General features: G+C 37.9%; 1 protein-coding gene across 1 annotated transcript in view; it reads left to right on the top strand.

Moving 5' to 3' along the window:
- Positions 1–14,473: 14,473 nt before the first annotated feature.
- Positions 14,474–23,388, top strand: part of LOC132139458 (transmembrane protein 8B-like) — a 136,049-nt gene continuing 127,134 nt past the window's right edge. Inside the window, exon 1 of the mRNA XM_059547814.1 lies at positions 14,474–14,897. Within this exon, the coding sequence (XP_059403797.1) occupies positions 14,813–14,897 (85 nt within the window). The 5' untranslated portion in view covers positions 14,474–14,812. The remainder of the gene's footprint in view (positions 14,898–23,388) is intronic.

Below are 23,388 nucleotides of genomic sequence, written 5' to 3'. Positions count from 1 at the left end.
AGTCAGAACAATTACGCAATAATTTACCCTCAACAAGCTGTAGGCCTACTAACACCCTGTGCCATAAACAAAATTTAGTGACCTGATGTTTATTCAGTTTGATTTCTTTCATTTAAAGTAATTTATACTGAGTAATTTGTTCATTCATATTTGTGTTATTTGTTTTAGATTTGCATATACTCACAAAAAAAAGTCTGTATACTGGAAATATTATTAGAATGTAATTAATATTATATATATTCACACATGTTCAGATTTCAATCCCTGCTGAAAACAATGACATTACACTTGGGAAGAATGTAGATTAGTCTAATGTGTGTGTGTGTGTGTGTGTGTGTGTGTGTTCGATATACTGTATATATCGCTCAGGGTGTAGCCTGCATATATGAAATGAATGTTTTTTGTTCTCTGACATGTGTGCATGAATGAACAACATGTATGGTACTACACTGAAAATTAAAGCTTGTGCTCCAGTGTAAGAGGAGAAGAAGAAGAAAAAAAAACTTGTTTTGTAGACTAAAATACATTATGTGCCTAAATGTGAACATTGAGAGGAATATATTTCCTAAACCTACTATACATGTATAGCACATACAGTCATGGTCAAAAGTTTTGGCAGTAACATAAATGTTGTGTTTTGCAAAGTTTGCTGCTTAAGCTGCTGTGGTGTTCATTCACATTTTTTATAGATTGTTGTGTAGAGTGATCAGATGCATTTTAAAGAATTGCTAAAAGCTTCATTGACCAAAAAATTGACTTTTCACAAAAAACTAAACAAATGAAATTCACTGTTTTTTGATCCTGACACAAAATGACCAGCTAACATTAATTGACTAATCATATCAGCAGCACATGTGAAAGTGTGAATGAGTAACTGTCAGGTTAATCACTATCATACTAAATAGATTGTAAGAGCAGACTGATGGAGGGAAGAATATCTTCCAATCATTGTTTTCTTGTTAGAAATGGTTACCTCCAAAGAAACATATGCAGCCATCATCACTAAGAACCTGCGGTCAGTCTTCAAAAGTCGAGTGGACAAGCAGAATCCCACAAATTGTGATCAACTCGGAGAACTTATAAGAAAAGAATGGATCCCCATCAGTCAGGATTTGGTCCAGAAGCTAATATCCAGAATGCCAGAGTGAATTGCAGAGGTTATGAAGAACAAGGGTCAACACTGCAAATATTGACTCATTACATATTTTTTGCCAATTAAACCCTATAAAACTTATGATATGCTTATCATTGTTTTTCAGTATACCATAGAAACATGGAAAAATAATCTACAAATACTGAAGCACCAAACTTTGCAAAAAACAACATTTATGACACTACCAAAACTTTTGGCCACGACTGTACACACACACACACACACACACACACACACACACTCACACACACAAATGCTTATATTGCAAATTTACACAACAAATTTTGTTGATACCCATATGATTAACTGTGACACAAGAAAGATACCAAAATGTGAAAAGGATATGAGTTGCTGTCGCACTGCCCTTGAAATGACACACATCCATTTTTTCTGTCCCTCCCATTTCCCCTTTTCTCTGCTGACTCATCAAACATGTGAAGAGCGACATTCATAAAACTTTGCAAAGAGGCACTGAAAATGAAGCATTTGCTCCATATTTTTTGTTGAGCGCAAAACTGTCCATACTTTGGCTGTAGGACTAAAATAAGGCAAAGGTCTAGATAACTCCCTTATCTAATAGAACACTTGTGGGTTTGCAGATTGGTCCATCTCTAACTAAACTGTCAATCAATAGTCAGATCAGTAGTGGTGTGTTGAGAAAGCTGAGCAGACAACACCAGTCCTGAGATTTATCATGCAACTCTATTAGCATTTTAGATAAGCAGGCTCTTATAAACAAAGCAAGTTTAATCCTCACCATACGTGTCTTAAACAACTGCTAAACCATTCTCATGGCAGCAATTATTTTGACTAATATGAAGCTTAGTTACCATAGTGATGGGTCCATTACAGGGCCGAATGCCCAGAGCTTGTTTTACTATTTGACTTTTCAAATAATGGCAGACATATGAAGGTGTTTTTCTCTCTCTAAAAAAAAAAAATCAGCAAGGAAGTGTGGAAGGATTAATGAAGGAGGAATAGAAAACCTTTAAAGGAAAGTTGGGGGTGCACTTCTTCCGGCCTGAAGTGCTTCGACTCAAAGGCCACTACAAGCCATTCATCCAAGGCTCTCTGAGTTCAGTGGTCAAATGACGTTTCCTCATATTTTACAGAAACCCTTTCAGTGGGTTGGGGTTTGCCAAATAAAGGCTACATTCAATGGCTCTGAGGTTTTGCATTTATGAGAGAAAGAATCCAGTTAATTGTATGTGTGCCAAACAGCTCAACACTGGTGTGTCTTTGTTGCTGAACTGTATTATACCAAATGTTTGGGTGGTTAAGGATGAAGCAAAACATCAGAGACATTTCCTTTATAGAGAGGATTTCCAGTTCTGCTTTATCCCAATGGATCTATTAATGTCTTATCACTGAACAGAAATAAGCTCAGTGCAGATATACTAAGATATACTAAGCTTCTCTGCAAACATAAGATAAAACCAGATGTGCAGCACACATTAAATAACAAAACATAAAAAATAAATGTGTGCTGCATATTTTTATTAAGTCAGTAGGTCAGCAAGATGACAGGGTATATATATATATATATATATTCTTTTTTTTCACAAAAGCTAAGATATCTCAAAGTACAGAAGCAGTATACGTAGAAGCTAGAACATAATTAAAAGTAAAGAAAGTTTAAAATAAATACATAAATAGATAAAATGTGCTCCTCACATTTAGGCCATTGAAGCTGCAATACAGTATTTACAGTATTTTGCTTTTCCCAGAATGCTGATACTTACATTCCAAGAGCTGGTGAGTCACAGACATGTGCCAAGTTTACACTGTCAGAGTGTGTGGGAGGGCGGCAACTCGTCATGAAAAGAGCTTTACATCTACACACTCCAATCTGACAGAAAACTGCAGTTCAAATCAGTACAATTCATGAAACACTCCCAAGACTGTCAGACAGATCTTGAACCTTTTTTTATATTTTGAAGTCTGGCATGAAAATGGTAAATTAAAGACCAAATAATCAAACAGAATATTATGATGAGCTTTCTCCATAGTTTTTCCGTACCACTTTCAACGCAAGTGATGCAAGCAAGACCAGATGATCATCCGTAAATGGACAACAGATGTTCTTACCCCCACAATGCTCATGAATTTTACAATTGAGTCTACAAAATGCCATTCACTGCAGGAAGAAATAAAGAGAGAATGGCAGAGAGAGCATTCCAGGAATGTAGGAGTTACATCCTTTCCCAAAATTCTGCTTTCTTACTCATCTTTTAAAGGAGATGTTTTAACAGATGCCTAGAACTGTTTGTACAAAAGAACAGAAAAGTTTTTTTTCCAGTAAATCCTATGTTGTTCTGCAACCCATTTCTGACACTGTCGTGTATGCATGTGAGTGTGTCTGCATACTCATGTTTGTTTACCATAGTCTTTCTAAAGAGTCACCTCACAAGAGGACACTGAACAACCACAGCTCGTGCCAAACTGGTGAGGAATGCCTCAGTGGGTTCAAGACTTTACATCCCAATTTTCCTTCACAAACACAAGCAGAACAGCTCTTTCCAGCCCAAGAGATGCTCCCCATCTTCAGGAGTGTTTTTGAGCTTTCTTAAAAAGTCACTTAGTGTTTTTATTTTCCTGTCAGAGAAAGAAGTTAGAGGTCTTTCTCCTTTTATGTGAGAGGCCAGGTGGACTGAGAATCCAGCAGTTTTAGAGAGCACAAAGGACTTAAAGCATTTATGTGTTTTGTGGGCAAGAGTGTTTTCAAATCTAGTGGAGACAAAGCTGCCCAAACATGAGCAAAGTACCTTTTTACACCAACTACATGGGTGTATTAGCGTATTTGGTTGGGAAGTCTGGCTTACTGCCCAAGGTACAACAGAGGCTGCCTTGTCGAATGCTGAATAAAATGTACAACAGTGTGCTGAACCCCTCGCCTTCTTTGTCCAGTAAAACATTTCTGTACTTGATGGAGAAAAAAAAATAATCATACAGACCCACATGTGGAACTTATTAGTCTGCTAAGAGAAGACTAAAGCCAAGAGAATTGTGGAACTAGGGCATCAATCCACAGAGATATTTAAAAAAACTAGGGAAGTTAACACAGGGTGAAGTCAGACTGTAATGGTGTTTGGACAAAGTGTACATGCACTGTAAAAATGATTTCATCATTGTGTTTTTACATGTATATTGGTAAGTTTGAATAGATATACAGTAATTAGGCCTACTTTCTGAACAATACTGAAACATTGAACTATCTGAAATCAATCTACTGTAATGTAACTCAAACTTTGAACTACAGATACACTGTAAAGGCTTTATAATTGAACTTTTCTTGAAATTAATTATTGTGCTAATAACCATATGCTTTTGTGCTTTCAGGAAGGATACTGGTTTGCAGCTTGTTTTTCTATTTGGTGCCCAAACTCTGGAAGAGTCTTCCGTTGTTCGGGAGGCAGACACACTCTGTCAGTTTAAGTCTTGATTAAAGACCCACCTATTTAGCCTGGCATACATATAACACACAGTCATATATCTATAATTCAAATGCATTAAATGATTGTTTGGTTGCATTAATTAGGTCAGCCGGAAGCGGGAATACTTCTCATAACACTTGATGTACTTGTTACATCGTTAGAAGAATGGCATCTACGTTAATATTAGTCTGCTTCTTTCTTATTCCACCATAGCCACCCGAATCCATTCTGTATCCTGACCAGATGGTGGATCAGCACCTGGAGACCACCACAAAATCCTAAATGTCAGCGGAGACCATGACAACTAGATAAGCCCTAGCCCTGCGAAGACCTCATCAACTAGACAGTCATCGGCACAAATCCTCAGCAAAGACCACGGGAACCAGACAAGACCTCTGCACAGACCCTGCGGCCAGCTTCGAAGGAACTGGATAGATGTTGAAAAAGTGAAAATCATGACATTTGCCAAGTATGGCAACCCATACTCGGAACTGGTGCTCTGCATTTAACCCATCCAAGTGCACACACACAGCAGTGAGAAGTGAACACACACCCGGAGCAGTGGGCAGCTATAGATCCAGCACCCGGGGAGCAACTGGGGTTTCAGTGCCTTGCTCAAGGGCACTTCAGCCATGGGCATTGAGGGTGGACGAGAGCGCTGTTCATTAACTCCCCCCCACCTACAACTCCTGCCAGCACCGAGACTCAAACCGACGACCTTCTGGTAACTAGTCCAGCTTTCTAACCATTAGGCCACAGCTGCCCCATCACATCACTGTTCTGAGTGATGTCAGTCCACAGTCTGACCTGTGCTGCAGCCTGGAATTAAACCACACCATGCTGGTTTCATCTTGCCCCAACAACTGAGAAAACTGTCTTGCTTATTTGGGGACACTTCATATTTGGCAGTATTATCAATTTCATCATCATTTCACAGCTTTTCATGGCTTTACAGACAATTGTGATTAACAACGACAGTATGCAACAATAGTATTTTTTTGAAAATATCATCATGATTTATGTCCCAAACTTGTATGACTGTCTTTTTTCTGTGGAGCAGAAAAGAAGATATTATGTTGATAACAAACAATTTCACTTCCCATTGACAAAATACAGTGGAAATCATTAGGAACCAAAACTTTGGTTTGGTTACCAACATTTCTTCAAAATATAATTTCTGATGTCCCTTCTTCTCTGCAAACGTAACAGGTTTGCAATGACACAAGGGTGAGTAAATGATGGCAGAAGTGCATTTGATTTTTAAATGTCAAACATTTTTCGTGAATAGAAATGGCCTTTTATTTTCTTTTTTTGATCAAATAAAAGCTGGAAGATATGCTATTCGCTGCTTAGACATTCTTTATTTTTCTGGATATACATCATCTTCTTGTCAGTGGGTCTTGATGTTAAATCACAGATTTACAGTAGGCCTACCTCAAATTTTAAAATAGTAATTTTATGTTTCAGCCATAGATTGTGACAAAGAAGCTAGAATTACGTAGTGCACCTTTAAGACAATAAGGGTGTTGAAAGTAATTCTGTGGGGAAAGGGATAAAACATTTCTTGTGAAAGTATTTACATAAATTGCAAATCTAGACTGGGTGGATTCTTGTGTTGAGGTATTTGAGAAACATGGCAAGAGATTTGTAATGCTTTCTCTGTTACACCATCAAGAGCATTTTGAGTGCCGACATTAACATCTGATATGGCAAAGGAACTGTTCAGGATAGAAGAGCCACCCAGAGAGTGGTTGAGATCTTTGAGACAGATTTACCATCTTTTACAACAAGGTTTATTACAGCTATAGTCTGTTCTTGCATCCAATCCCAGACACATCTTGCTCTAAAATTGCCAATAGATTAATTAGATTGTCTATATTAGACAATCTAATGAATCATGAATAATAGTAAGTAGAATAATGTACAGCAAGCTGGTCATTTTTTGCAGAATAAACCCTTATAGGTTTGTTTTGCGATAATGATCAGTTGCCTGTACATTATCATATATCATACATTAGGTAATTACATAAATGGACATGCAATATTGATTCAAATTGAAATTATTTGATTATATGAGATCGTAAAGTAAACTTTTACACACTTGTGAAAATGTTACTAGTTCATAAAGGATACAATGTAGTGTATATACTGTATATCTTATCATTTCATCGAAGAAATGGGAGAAATGCTTTAAATGGAATGATGAAGAACAAAAGCTGCATTTGACTTTGTCGTAAAGTGGCTTTCTGCCCTGTAACACACTTCGGCTATTCAAATTCTGCCTGTATTGTTTGCGGTTCGACTTAGAGTGAAATGAAACAATCCTACATTGAAATTCTAGGACTCCTCTAAGACCAAAAGTGGCCTCAGTGCAGTCAAAGCAGAAATCTTCATCAAACCCCCCACTTATGTAGTGTTACTGCACTGTTTTCAGAAGGATTATACTCGGGTTGGTAAAAACAGCACTAATTCATAGTGTGAGAAGAATGTGCATTTCTTTATCCTTTTCTCTTGGTGGTCACAATAATTACAGTTTTAAAGAGTTTTATGATACTATTTTTCTTTATTTTTTCTCTATGTTTATGACACTCCTTTTCTCCATGTTTTGTGAATAATTTTGTCTTGAAGTATAACAGAGTATGATGAATCCAGTCATTTTAGGGTTAAATTGAAAAAGTTATATATGATATTTTCTTTTTTTTTTTTTTACTTTTTTAAAACTTTTTTTTTTATTGTATTGTCACTTTTGGGAAACAAGGATGCATGTCTAAAGAACATGAAACCACATCCACATGAGTTCCTGAAAGCCAATGACCGCTGATGAAATGGAACCATCTTTTTTGTCTAATCAGCTCTTTTCCCTCTCATTCCATTATTCTTGAAAGAAAAATCAGCATTTTTGCAGTGACTCAGTTAAGCTGAGTTAGAATGTACAATTTTCTTCAGGATACACCTGTTATGGTCTCCTGGCACAACTCAGGTTTATTTTACTGACCCTTTGACAAAACCACAAAGCTTAAGAACAGCATGACCTTACAACACAGGATATCGCTCCTAAAACCTCCCGCTTCAAACACATGCCTGTACATTTGAAGTAGATGCTGCATTAACATACCAGACAGTAAAATCCCTATTAAACATTGTTGTTCTGATTGCACTGAGAATGGAGCATTGGTACTAGCAGATTTAGATTGGTATTCCTCTTTGAGTATGGACTTGAAATAACTGACAGAAGTCTAAAACATCATCTTGATCATGCTGAACGTGTATACATTACTTATTCTGTATGTCTATGTAGTTTCCACTTCAGAGTAAAAGAAATAAAAAGACAATTGTGACATTTCTCACAACTGCAACTTTATTTCTCCAAATTGCATAATTTTTTCAAAATGTGAATTGTCTCACAATTTGACTTTGGATCTTACAAATGTGACTTTATTTCACATTGACTTTGTGACTTTTGATATTTGTTATTTAAAATGTTATCTCACAATTTTTTTTTCTTATAACATTTTTTTGATATTTTTGAAATGTTTTTAAATCTCTTACGTTCACCAATGCTGTATTAATATGTAAAAAATACAGTAAAGAGAGTTATATTGTGATTTTTGTATTTATGTACAATAACTGTTTTCTATATAATGTAAAATTATAAAATGCAGTTTATTCCTGTGTTAGCAAGGCTGAATTTTCAGCATTATTACTCCAGTCTTCAGTGTCTCATCATGATCCTTCAGAAATCATTGTAATATGCTAATTTGCTGCTCAAGAAACATTTTTATTATTATGAATGTTGAAAACAGTGGCCCTGTGTTTTTGTGTAAAAAGTGATACATTTTTCTGGATTCTTTGATTAACAGAAATTTCAAAATAACAAAGTTAAAAAAATAGAAATCTAATAATATAACATTATGTCTTTATTGTCACTATAGACCAATGTATTGCTTCTTTGAAAAATTATTTATATACAGTATATATATATAAATGTATATAAATCTGTGTTACAGTTAACATTCATCGGTTTATCTAGTCTGCGCTTTAGAGGACAAGACTGGAAATCCCACAAGTGCTGAATAAGCATGCGGCTAATGTGGGTGGTCTTCCACAAACAACACACACACACACACACACACACACACACACACACACACACACACACACACACACACTTAGAGTTTCCCCACTGACCTCCATTCCACAGGCTGAATTCCTGCAGGTCTGACAGCAGTAACTGTCAGCACGTGAGCTTCAAGCAGGTGTAGGGGGGCCAGCTGGCCAAAGTAAAACAGCATGATGGGTCCTCGGGCCTACAGAGAGGCATCTGAGTACTATTAAAACTTTTTCATTATATAATTATTCATTATAAAATGCTTTATCAACAAATACATTCTTTCACTATTAAAGGAGTCATATTATGATGTTGATGAAGAACATTATTTTGTGTATTTGTTTAAGGTCCAAAACCACATTATTTTCCACATGCTGTACATTATTGTTTCTCCTCTATGCCCTGCCTTCTGAGACCCATTGATTTTTACAAAGCTCATTGTTCTGAAAAGCGAGGTGTGCTCTGATTGGCCAGCTATACAGTGCATTTTGATTTGCTGAATTCCTCAAGTGCGTGACGGAAATGTTACACCCCTCACAATACTGTGATGCAGCGTCCTGGTGCGACAAGAGAGAGAAAAAAAAACACATTACAAACGAGGCATTTGTTGCATCCAGTGGGCACATAATTACTGATTATAATAACTCATACTGTCTTTTTATGTGTTGTGTATCGTGCTGCATTAACATAAAACCATGTCTGCATTCGTGATCGGAGAAACGACAAGCAATACTCTACACTGCTCAAAACTCATATTTGAATCGTTAGTGGCAAATTCTTTAAATATGTAAACGTACTTACAGGCTGTGAGTCAGATGCGCCAGACTGTCTGTCACGTCCCCGGGCTGATCTGTCTGTTTTTCAATAGTGTGTGGGGTTGTTTACACTTACCATGTGCTTCTGTGTCACCGTGGTGCCCGTCTCCGCCCTCTTGTTTCATTATTATCTTTTTATTAGTCACCATCACCTGCTCTGCATCATGATAATCACTCCTTCTCAATTTAGTCTCCTCATGTGTGCTGTCTGTTGTTGGATCGTCGTGTTCTCGTCCATGTCTCAGTTTTGTCCACATCTCCTGTTTAGCCTGCACAGAGATCGTGCCCGTTTTGTTTTCATTCTGTAGTTTGTTGTTTTTTTCCCTCTTCCCCCTGCTTTCAGGCAGCGCTACTCTCCAGCCTTCTGTGCTAGCGATCACCGATCGCCGTCACTCGGCAAGGAGGCCGTTCAGTGACTGAGTTTGCCATTGAATTCAAGACCTTAGCAGCGGCCTGTGACTGGAATGAGGGGTCTTGCAGAGCTGTGTTCCGTGCTGGTCTTGACGAGGAGATCCAAGACAAGATTGCTACCCAAGAGCTTCCACGTAGTTTTGATGGTCTGATCGACTTGGCTCTCCGTGTTGAGAGTCGCCTTCGCCACCAACTACTTCCCGTGGGTGTCCAGTTCGGAGGTTCTACTCACTCCTGTTCGGCCCTGGTGGATTCTGGGGCTGGTGGCAGTTTCATGGACACGGCACTGGCCAAGCAGTGGGGAATTCCTGCCATTCCCCTCTCTACTCCTATCTCTGTTCGGTCTCTTGATGATTCCCCTATCACCACCATCACTCACCTCACCCCTCCTGTAAGTCTTATCGTTTCTGGCAATCACCATGAGATAACCGAGCTGTACCTTCTTGACTCCCCGAGTGCTCCCGTGGTTCTGGGACACCCGTGGTTGGAGCAGCACGGCCTTCATGTGGATTGGGCCAGAAACTCAGTTTTGTCTTGGAAGCAGTCTTGTCTTGGGTCTTGTTTGGGTTCTGCCTCGTTTCCTGTTGTGCAGGTGGATGATGCTGATCTGTCTGGGGTGCCGGAGGAGTATTATTATTCCATGTGCATTATTATCTTGTTATTGGTCACCATCACATGCTCTGCATCATGATAATCACTCCTTCTCTATTTAGTCTCCTCATGTGTGCTGTCTGTTGTCGGATCGTCGTGTTCTCGTCCATGTCTCAGTTTTGTCCACATCTCCTGTTTAGCCTGCACAGAGATCGTGCCCGTTTTGTTTTCATTCTCTAGTTTGTTGTTTTTTTCCCTCTTCCCCCTGCTTTCAGGCAGCGCTACTCTCCAGCCTTCCGTGCTAGCGATCACCGATCGCCGTCACTCTTCTTTTCGCCGCGCCGCAGCGCGCCACCAGTTCCCCGCCTCAACAGCGCCCCCCGCCTCCCTGTCAGCTTATCCGGGCATTGCATCAGCGGATTTCCAAGTGGAATTCGTCCAGGAGGCTCCTTGGATCTGCTCCAGACTGCCCGGTTCCTGGATAGTTTTTTGTTAACTTTTTTTATTTTTAATTTTTTGTCCTTTGAAATTTAAAACCAATCTAATAAACTGACCTTTTTGAGCACCTGCAACTGAGTCCCAGTCTCGCCTTGACACTGTCCTTGCAAAGTTAGAATTTCCCCACTAAGAAACAGCATTTGTGCACAGCCTTCTCAGGATCAAGAAACAGTCCTCTGTAAAATGCACTGCAAACATCTGAATATTTGAGTTGAACTGTTCTGGAATAGTGTTGCTGCTGTTCACGTCTGGAACTGTATTTGTTCATCCTTAAAAACCTTATCTTCCTTATATTTAAGTGATTAGGCTATTTAGTGAACTATTTATTTATCTTCAGGGTGAAAATGAACAGAAGGAAATCAATCATAGTGTCCCTCTTCATTTTGCTCATTTAAAAAAAAAATGAGTAAGTCTTTATACAAAGTTTTTGAACAATGTGTTAGTTTACAGAATTTTTTTTTTTTTTTTTAACTACTGACATCCCTTTGTGGTCCAATGTCATATGTTGTCACATTTTCAAAACTCTACACATGTTTTTGTTGTGACCATACCATTAACACAATTCTTGTTGTTTTCACACAATATTCAGTCAATTAGCACGTTTCTAAAATGCTTCAATTTTCTTTTCACACAAGCCCATACCGACATCATGGATCATTCTTTTCTTTTTACAAATGCTTAAACACAGCATGACAGAAATGAAGTGTAAAGCCTCTACTTCTGCAACAACAGCAGCTCAAAAGTACTAAAAAAAACCTCAACAACTGATAAGCATTTTTAAGTAGCAGATCACTGAAGTATTTAGAAATAGCTAGCTGATTCCAGTCTAAGTTGGAGGAAGAGTCAGGTGTTGATGCTCTTCCCATTACATCAACATAGAGTAAAAAAACAAACTTTTTTTTTTGCCATGGAATATAAAGGGTAGAGGGTAATTCTGACTTTTTTTTCTTGCAATTGAGACTTTATCTCACAATTCTGATAAAGTCTGAATTGCAAGATAAACTCACAATACCAAGAATACAAGCTTGCATAGTAACCAAAGACCATGTATTTTTGTTGATCACTGGCATCAGCTGCCATGGAGCTCCATCCACATCCAAACCCCAACCACTGGAAAGCAATCACAGTCAAGGTTCCAAATGAATTTCTGCACGGGGACCCTATTTTTTTTCTATTGTACATTCTATAAAGTAATGACTTATTCAGTTTTAGACAGTATGTGGCCAAGAATGAACATTCAACACTTAAAAATGTAAAATGGGTTTAAGTTAAAGGTAAGTAGATTACAAAAAACAAAGGATTTATATATTGTCTATAAATAATTGAGTTTTTGAAAAGCCAACAACTGTTTGTATTTTGAAAGTCACTGTGCTATGATTGACTATATGTGCCTATTGCATAGAAAAGTAGTGCTAATGTTTTGACTGAATGATTTTGAATCGGGTTTGCTGTGTTTTGATAGAGTTAGTATTCAAAAGGTATTCATTATTTTGATATGTAGAGTTATTTAACAAAATGGTTTTGGACAGAGAATTTACCTTTTGGCTAATTGTGTGATGTGTTGCTGTGTTAAGAGTTTAGAGAAAGGTACTTTAAGTATAGGTTAACAATTGTTAGCAATTGAAAAAATATATACGTTACTATAATACACTACTAAAGAATAAAAATACTAATAATAAGGGATGACAAAAATGAAAAAAAAAAAATGCCCGCAAAAATGCACTAAGTCTGAAATGTTTTTTTTTTTTTTTTTCAGACCTATTCTACAAAAAAATGGAGTGTAATCGCGTGGATGGCAGTGATATAGTAAGAGCGGTAGAACATCTAGCGGTAAAAACGAGCAGTGCAGGCTGTGAATGAAAGACGCGTTTCTTCGTTTGAGCTTCAGACTAGCACCGTTTGAGGTGTTTGTGGCTGTTATAAACAGCCAACGGCATGCATGGTCAGGGATAACATTTAAATAATTTATTCAATAATAATTCACATTTTCTGCGTAAAAAAATTGTATCAAGAACATGTCAAACATATGCATTATCTAAGTGGTCTTACCAAAGAATTCAGCCTAGCTCAAGGTGAAGTGAACTTCAGTAAACGCTCTTTCCTCCTGACCAAGATCACTTTTTCAGCCTCGGTTTTTAGATATTGTTGTAAACACCTGAAAAACTTTCATACAGTTGAATTTTTACAGCGTTTGCCTGACGAAGTGTAGTTTGGTGGCATATTCACCTTGTAACCGCAGTTTTATCCAGAGCGGAATCACGCAGCTGACACTTTTCTCACGTCACACGAACAGGTGCATCTCAATAAATTAGAATGTCGTGGAAAAGTTCATTTATTTCAGTAATTCGACTCAAATTGTGTAACTCATCTATAAAATAAATTCAATGCACACAGACACAGAGTTTAGTTTAGGTCTCTGGTTCTATTAATTGTGATGATTTTGGCTCACATTTAACAAAAACCCACCAATTCAGCAGATGACATTGGACACCAAATCATCACAGACTGTGGAAACTTAACACTGGACTTCAAGTAACTTGTTACTATGGGCTATGAGCTTCTTCACTCTTCCTCCAGACTCTTGGACCTTGGTTTCCAAAAGAAATACAAAACTTGCTCTCATCTGAAAAGAGGACTTTGGATCACTGGGCAGCAGTCCAGTTCTTCTTTCCTTAGCCCAGGTAAGATGCCTCTGATGTTGTCTGTGGTTCAGGAGTGGCTTAACAAGAGGAATATGACAACTGTAATCAAATTCCTTGAGATGTCTGTATGCCTTGACCCCAGCCTCAGTCCATTCCTTGTGAAGTTCACTCAAATTCTTTAATCAATTTTGCTTGACAATCCGCATAAGGCTGTGGTTCTCTTTGTAGGTTTCTTCCACACTTTTTCCTTCCACTCAACTTTCTGTTAACATGCTTGGATACAGGACTCTGTGAACTCTGTTGAGATAGTGAGATAGTGATTTTTTTTTTTTGTTAAATGTAAGCCAAAATCATCAAAATTAAAAGAACCAAAGACTTAAACGACTTCAGTCTGTGTGCACTGAATTTATTCAATACACGGGTTTCACAATTTGAGTTGAATTACTGAAATAAATGAACTTATAGAATAAAGTCTTATAGAACAAATTAGGAACATATACAGTACACTATAAAAATGTTTATAAGTAAACCAGTGCTTTTACTGCTTCAGAGGGCATAATATTCGTGTATGAAAGTGCTAGTGTCAGTCAGCTAGCGGTCATTAGATGGCAGTATTGGCCTTCGTCTACAACACAAATGTGTGACACGAAATCTAATTAATATTATCTCAAAGCAAACCATATTTCTTTACTAAAAAAATAGCATTTATTTTCTGTTTACCTATGAAGTAATACAAATTAAAAAACGCTACAGTTACAATTCAAGTGGGAAAAAGAGAAATCATAACGTTCAGCGCATTCTTCCTCATCGTGTAGCTGTTGCTTTAAATTCCAATCATTAGAAAAAACCTTTCTTGGATATTCTTGAGGAAGTAAACTTGAAATGCTGTTCATTTGTTGGAAAACCACTCATGTCTCCTACCAGGACAGAACGAGACGCCTGTCCCTTTGACTGACGTTCTCGTCCGCTAATCAATTGAATGGATGTGTGGCGAATCTCCAATCACAGCCGAGAAGGGGCGGGGCTTTCTCGGAATAGCCTCTTCGCTGTTACGTCATGCGCGAACAGCTGGTCCGTTGAAAGAGCTGAAAATGTGGACAAGCGTAGCGATATAAAAATCGCGTCCGTGCCGTCGGGGCGTAAACAGTCAGTCTATCACGATGTGGTGGCTGGAAGGGCTTAGGTCGGGGATGGGCCGTCTGGAGATCCTGTTGCTTGTTTACACCTTGCTCTGCTCTCTCGGAGGTGAGTCTTTCAGTGAGGGTTGAAGTGCGATCTCTATCTTGATGCAGTGGAGCTGTCCTTTGTGCTGGTGCTGAACTACTTCTCTGGATGGCTTGGCCGTAGCCTATATCAAATTCAGTGCTAGTGCACTTTGGCCACCCAGCAGGTGGAATGCGTTTCTTCTTTGCGCTGATGTCCTGTTTGTGTTTTAATGTTGTCCTACGCACATCCACGAGAATAAAGCACGGACTACAGTGTGCTACATTCTTGAGGAGCTTCGCGCGAGAAGTGGATGCTTCTTTATGTCTAGCAAGACTTCTATCATAATCTCGGGCTAAACTGAGAGCAAAGTAATTATGTATCACGTTCCGTATCGGAACACACTTTATTGTCTTATATTCCTAATGCACGTTGGCCTATATTGTTTTAACTCAGTTTATTCTAATGTAGCCAATAATCAGTTTTAGCGAGATTCCCATTGTATCAGAATCAGTTGCCTTTGGGAAATATGTAGGCAAATTATTGCTTTTTAATGTTGAGCGTGTAAGTTTTGAGACTTGCCTCTAGTCTTCTGATAGCGCGAGAAGAGCGCCGAGTTGTTTCTTGTTTATCTCGAGATGCATTTGTGTAGATTGCATCGATGTGGAAGTTAATCTGGCTGCCAGAGCGAGGTAGTACCTGCGCTGCTGTGTCTGAAAGCGCATCTGATGGATGCTGTGCTGCTTTAGTGTCAGCTGTAGCTACTTGAGCTCCGACACTGACTTCACATCTCTTGCTGTTCTTAAGTACGACAGGAATAACAGGCACTGTGGTCTTCGTTGTATTTTAAACTCTATTTTTAAACCCTATACCAGTACACTAAGGTTGATTGTATGATAACGAACAGTAGCACACATCAAAAACCTAAATAGTAAATTATTACTAGATATTTGCTGGTGCTTTTTGGAAATGTTACAAGGTCAGAGTGTAGTTATTTGTTTGAAAAAAAGGATATATATATTTTTTTACACTGTAAAATGTGTTAATATTATTATTATCATTATAACAATTTTTTTGTCCACTTACAATTCCTGTAATTTCTATCTGCTTTTATGAGTTTTCAGAGTTTCAGATTTTTTGAATGCAAAGTGGTTGAAAGTGTGAGGAAACTTTTAACACCACCTTAATTATATGTATGATACATACATATATGTTTACACACACACACACACACACACACACACACACACACACATATATATATATATATATATATATATATATATATATATATATATATATATATATATATGCAGCTATTCTTGAAGAAAAAACATGTTTCACTTTTATTTTGTCCAAAACTGCAGTGCGTGTGCAACAAGATATGTTGTCTTTTGTGGAAAATGTTTTCCATTTCCTCCAGTGAATAGCTTTTTCTTTTTTATTTGTCTACTTTACTTACTGCAGATGAGATTCATATTGCATGAGCAATTCATAAACATCACTTGATTAACAGGGCACCAAACACGTTGCAAGGAGATACGCCAGTCACAGGACTTGGCTGCATGCTCGCATTGATCACAGTATTGACAAGCGGCAGGAACAGAGTGATGCTCTAATGCTAGCACAAAGGAGCAAGACCAATGAGCCATCCAGTCTCATGGGAGAACAAGTCAGAGCAGACCAAAGAAAACAGTTCACTGTGACAGACACAGACAAAGAGTGAGAGAAGAGTCCCTTAGCCAACCGATTCTGTTTCTGTCTCTGTTGTTCTCTCTAGAATCTGACTGTCGCTCTCACACACACTTAATGTTTTGACCGGGTCTGATCTGATCCTATGTCTATTTTTTAAAAGCATGCTTTTCTGCTCAAAATAATTAGATACATTGGTATATCACTGAATAGATCTATCTATCTATCTATCTATCTATCTATCTATCTATCTATCTATCTATCTATCTATCTATCTATCTATCTATCTGTCTGTCTGTCTGTCTGTCTGTCTGTCTGTCTGTCTGTATGTCCGTTCGTCCGTCCGTCCGTCCGTCCATCCATCTGTCCATCCATCTATCGACAATTTGTGTTTGTGTGTAACAAAGCTTTGTAGTGTTTTGAGTGTGAGATTGAGTTTTCTGTTAAAACGAAGGATGCTTGTGAACTCTCATTATGCTGAGATGTGACCCGTGAAGGGAAGCTTATGACTGAGTGGTAGAACATTACTTAACACTCAGATTTACTGTGTAAGTAGGTGGCATGTTATTATTGAGTCGATCTCAGTTTAATGTATGAGGATGGCAACAGCACTGAGTCATCTGTACCAGCAGCTGTAGTTTAGATCAGATGTTCCCAAAGTAGGGATTTGGGACCCCCCAGGGGGTAGCAAGATTATTTCCAAAAAACAAATAATTTTAAAAAGATTAGAAGTAGCATATTTAACCCTAAATAGGTTTAATTAAAAATAAAACTCCAGCATGTTGCCCACCCAACTAATTAGGTAAGATTAATGTTGAAATGTAAGTAATGAGTAATTTATTATAAAATAATATGATTGTTGTTAGACTGTTGTGTTCCTTTGTGATGTCATTATGCTGCATTTGCACCGTTGTGCAAAAACATTTGTATAATTTAACCACCTCAGAGAAAAGTGGGGGTCCCGAGGTTCTGGCACTGTTATTTTGGGGGTCGTGGGCTGAAAAATTTGGGAACCCCTGGTTTAGATGTTGAATGTCCAATTAAGATTTATTCCTGTTGTGAAGCCAATAGCTTAGTTGTGATGTCAGTTTGTTGGCCAAACCAGCTAAGGCTGGGAATTTCCTGTCGGGTCTTACATTCACATTTATGCATTTAGCAGATGCTTTTATCCAAAGTGACTCACAAAAAAGGAAAAAAACAATTAGTTATATATATATATATATATATATATATATATATATATATATATATATATATTGTAATTGGGTTTTTAGATTTCTTTACTTATTAATCTTAAATGGTTTATAATTATAGATTATGATTTAATATTTATGAGTAAAATAGAGACAAAGAAAAGTCTGTGGTTAGCATTATATGAAGAGACTGAAGGGAATGAATTTGTGTAATTTATGTCTCTTTAAGTAATGTTAACTATGTACTCTTTAATCAAAACTGGTATTCTGAAAACCCGTTGGAAATTTCTGCGGAAACCCATGGCTATACTGTACTTACTATGCTATACTATACAAATATACTATACCTATCAAATATGCAAAATTATAATTGTCTTTTCAGTTCCTTTGTGTAATGCCTTATAGTTTATAGCCAGTGTCTACTAACATTTCGTATGAAGTCTTCATGCCTTTGCTTTACACTCCTGTATAATACAGCATAAACATTGGTTCCACCAGCTGTCCCCATGGAGCAAAGCATATCACCTTTACTCACGAGCAAGTCCGAAATCAATTAAAACGCTGCAAGATGAACAGCGCCACAACAAACCAGCAGGGAGAATTAAGGGCTTCATTACTTTGCTCAGTCTGATGAATGCGCGTCACTGCGCTCTGATTGATGTGATGCCATCGCATAATTCAATATGCACCGCACCAAGATGCTAATCTCAAAGTCTCCGCTAACTAATGGAAGTCTGCTTTTGTGATGTCTAAATTGTTGAGCACTGTCAAAAAGTTCTTCAGATGGTTGCAAAAACAAAAACATTTATCAATAATAAATGTGGCCCTGGATAAACTCGATTTTTACACATGGAAACCTCTCTTTCTGTTCCTCAACAACTTACGATTGGGGCAACCTTGTGGCTTCTCCCTTTATTGAGAATAATGTCCTTAGGTCTGTTGCCTTTTATGTAATGAATGCTTAAATCACATTCTTCTTGCTTTGTCAGAGAAACTGCTGGAAGAAAAGCTTCTGAATGTAAGTGCACAATGTGTAGTTGTTAACTGGCACAACCAGACAAAAATCAAAACAAGCTCTTTGAAGTTAAATTGCATAAAAATAGAATTGCCCAAGAAAGATTTGTGAAAATGGTCACACGATATGAGTGATTTAATATGTTGAAACCATCTGGAAATGTGTATATTGTTGAAAACTGCAGTGATAACTAATATGTTTTGTGCTTAACTCGACATACAGATTAATCCGGCTGAGTTCAGTACAACATGATATCATGACTTAAAATGTGCTCTACTGGTTGAGAGGCCTGTTGAAGGGATAAGGAGCTTTTTCTACATGATCTGACACTTGAAAATAAACTGCGTTGGTGTAATAAAATGATAGCTGGTTAAATAATTTAGATTTTGGTTTTTAACTAGACCTATTCATTAGATGTCTTTCCTGTGTATTTACTCATGGCCTTTGACCTGATAATGTTGAGTTTTAAAATTTCTATTTTATATAAAAATTTGTTGTATTTAATATTAAAAAAAACAGCACAAAGGTTACTGTAGCCATGTGATAATGTCATAATGTTGGTTCATTTATCTTTCTTCTCCGTGTTTTTTTTTTTTTTTTTTTTTGCTCATAACCTTAGTCAGTGCTGGCTGAAAATGTGCAGAACAAAACCTGGAACTAAAATCAAGATATTTTCCCGGGTCACCAGTTCATCATTTATACTATTTAGCAAGGATGAGTGATTACTGTTGGATCATCATCATCATCATCGTGGAATAATTAAAGACTCTTTAAAAACACTCACTATGACTTTCAGGAAATACAGCAGGTAACTGATGAAGCCTAAGATGTTCTCGGTTTTAGCGTATTGGTGAAGATGACAGTTTTACGACTTGGACATTATTATATCGGCATCGGACACCCTGTTAGTCATTTATTACTGCCAAGCTATCTTTGTCATGAATCACTTTAAGGAACACAAAAAACCCAAAACAAATTATAAATGCATCCATTAACTGATAGTGACTGCACTTGAGCAAGTGACAACTGAAGTGATTCTAAACACTTTCGAGCATAACACCAACATTAAACGTATTGAGTAGAGAGGATTGCATTATCAGATTGCATTTGTTTTGAGTGCCACCTTCTGATCCAGCAGCTTTATTCAATTTAAACCAGCAATACTCTTCTCTCTATTGTTGGAATGAGAACAGATTTGGTGCGATGTATACGACACAGAGGCTTGTGTTCTGCTCCAGAGGGCTGGTCTGTCATCCTCTGCTCCTCTCTGTGTGAGTTTGGCATTAAGGCCACTTTGCTAATTGCACTCGGCTCGGCACATCCTTACCCTTACTGAGTCACCAACTGCTACCAGGGGAAAAGAGCTTTCTATCCTTCATCAAGATGTCCTCGCCCTTCTTTTTTTTCAGTCACACTCTCGTTCCCCATGACACTATATCCTCCAGTTCACATCGCTTGCTGTGAAAGGTTACTGCGACACATTTGTCTCACCCTCAAGCAAACATTAATTAGCAGAACGTTTTCGATTTCAATAGGCTCTGTTCTTGATTACAGAATGTGTTGAGTTCAACAGCTTACAGAAAAAAAGCATTGAAAATCGTTAACGAGCAGCTTCGCTTTTCTGTTGTAACGAAAAATCAACACATACTGAATCTCCAATTCACATAAGCTGTTTTTTTTGTGTGATTTCTCTTTCAGTTCTTCATGTTTCAGATGAGAAGGATTGGTGGGAATTAGGAGAGATCAGGGCCATTAGGAGCACTAATCCACATGTAATCCAGCACCAGCCAAACTAAAGTTTCCTCTGGGAACTTGTGCTACTCTTGGTGGGGAAAAAAACACCTGCTTTTGGTCTGCATAAAAGAGAAGGACATGGTGACACAGTGTGTGTGTGTGATTATTAAAGGGATAGTTTGTTTTAAAAGTGTGCTCAGTTTTATTCAAAACAGATGAAAATGATTCTGGCAACGTTTTATTACATTCAATGTTGTACATATTACAGCAGCTCAGAAATTAACTGTCCGGTGAGGAGGTCTAAAAGGTCAGTGCTCTATTGTGTTTGAAAATAGAGTACACTACACTAAACCTTACCCTAAACCTAACTGTTAAAAGGGTTTTGGGGTCATAACATAGCATTTTGCTAAGAACTGCATGAAAATAAGTGTTTATTAATCAATAGTTTGCTCTTGTAATGATAATTTGTGTCAAAAGGAATAAAAGTTGTTGGTGTTTTACCAAATTTCAGTGGAAACTGCAATGGATTTTATATATAGGTACATTTTTGGAGTTTTGCGAAAATTTAGGAAGTAGGATGTTTTTCCAATGAGCCTGTGCTTAAGCCAGTTCCTGTCACGTTTTTCATTAGGATGTCTATGAGTCATACTGTATATTTACTCTGAAACAGCGAAAGAGGAAGCAAGAGGGAGTGTAAATATGAACACTGAGAAATTGACAAGGATATGAGAGAGAAATGGAGAGAGACGAAAGCGAGAGAGTGAGGCTGAGTGAGCTGCTTTGCCTATGGCCATCCAATGCGGCTGGTGTGCTGAGGAGCCTGTTTGCGCAACTGAGGCCTGACAGGTAAAATTGTGGACGGATCTTTGGATGTTGAGAGGAGGGGAACAAGTCACAGAGAGAAAGAAAAAGCAGATAACTTTTCTGCTGTGTCTGCTAGCGCAGTAACAATGTCATCCATCATTCCTCGTTATCATTAATTATTATCAACGCACCAGAGGCCCATTTACATCAAGCTCACAGAGAGGCAGAGAGGGGATTCCAACACATTCACAGAGCTGCTGCAGTCTTTGTGTGTTTGGGCGAGCATCTTTTTTGTGTCTGCCAACGGTGTTGAGCTTATTTCCAACTGGCCTAGTCTGGGCAGCGACATCTCGAAGTGTGTTATTTTTGGGCTTTTTTTTAGGATTGCTTATGCAATGCCCAAGTGTCACAGGCGTTTCTGCTGCTCTCTTTCAAAAGGTCAAGTCATAATGGCTAAAGTGGCCCCAGAAAGGCCTCCTGAATTGGCCTGTGTTAACATATGGGAAGACCTGCAATATAAATATGTATGTTTTATTACTGACATTCAGTCATTGTAATAATTACAGATCCGTCGTTTGAGCAGTTTTCTAGCAGTTTTATGGGGTTTATTGGTTTTTGTGAACTTTTTAATACCCACAATTGTATTCGAGTGCAGTTTCTTTGTGTGATCATCATTTTTCAATTATTGGCCATCATATAATTTCCATGTACACGACTCTTATTTCCAAAATAGTACTAAAAAGAATGGTCGTCCAGGCTGCATTTATTATATATATGTATATATGTATGAGTACTAATTCCACATTGCACAAGATGCAAACAACCTTACGCCTGTTTCACACATACTCCGTCTGCAGTGCGTATGCGTTGCATATTTTTTTTACGCACCCATGTTAACAGATTCCAGTTGCGTTCCAGGAGCATTGCGTCTGCAGCAGTGCAGCGATCGTTTACGTACCGAGTAGCGAACTGCAAACGCGTCCTGTGTGAAAGCACATCGAGTCCGTGCTGCACCACATACGTAACGCACACGGACTGCATACGCACTGCAGATGGAGTATGTGTGAAACAGGCGTGAGCAGGGCCATAGCTGGGGTCAGCGGCGACCCGGTGAAGGTTGTACCAGTGGGCCCTGTTTGAAATTGTTTAATTTCTATGTTCGTTTATTTTTATTTATTTGTACTATTTACACAATGTTTAAGTTTTTTTCAAGTTTGTAGGTGTCAAGGTACAGAAACCAAATAATTAAATGTAAAATAGCACTGGATAGTCTTCAATGTAAAAATGAAATATACAATCAAACCTACATTTATTCAGACACCTTCAACATTTCTCACATTATTACAGTTTTGCTATATATATCAAAAATTATATCTGGTGTCTGAATAATTTTTGGTTTGACTGTTAAAACTAAAAAGTAATTCAGTCAAGAGCAGTGAGTGATTTTCATTTTCTTGGATTAACATTACAGTAGCTAGAAGCTAAATTAGGCGCGGTCACTTTAAGAGACGATGAACGCATCCAATATAATACACATCCCATTTTTTTCCTCAACTGTTTACTTTCACTTAAGAAATAACTGACAGTTTTTTCGAGCATAAATTCCAAGGTGGATATTTTGACATATTTTGTATGTATTTGTCGGCAAAAGAGCAAAAATAAGCAAATTCGGTGTTCAAGTGTTTTGAGACGCCTTTCTCTGCGTGAGCCCTGAACACCAGAACACCGCGAGTACTGAATTGGGCTCTTTCACATCTTTTTGTTTGTTCAAACTGCGATTTGTATTTGTTCGTTCAGGTGCAGGAGGGACTTCGAGGAGAACTTAGCAGAAGAGAGCTCGGTTCAGTGTCGCTGTCCGTGATAAGCGGGTCTCTCTCTCGTGCGCACCGAACACAGCGCCCGAGTAACCAGATAATCTGTTCAGCTTTTCTGCATCTTGTTTTCAACCAGTCGGTTATATAAAATATCAAGGTGAAAGTCATCATAGCTTGCTATAAGTCTTCACTGTAAATTTAATGCATTCTTTCTGAATAAAAGCATACTAACCCTAAACCTTTAAGTGGCTTCGACGGTACAATCCTTGATATGACATATA

Source organism: Carassius carassius, chromosome 4 (genome assembly GCF_963082965.1).
Source record: "Carassius carassius chromosome 4, fCarCar2.1, whole genome shotgun sequence".
NCBI classification, from domain to species: domain Eukaryota; kingdom Metazoa; phylum Chordata; class Actinopteri; order Cypriniformes; family Cyprinidae; genus Carassius; species Carassius carassius.
The sequence above is the reverse complement of the archived record's forward strand: the minus strand, read 5'-3'. Positions and strand labels throughout refer to the sequence as shown.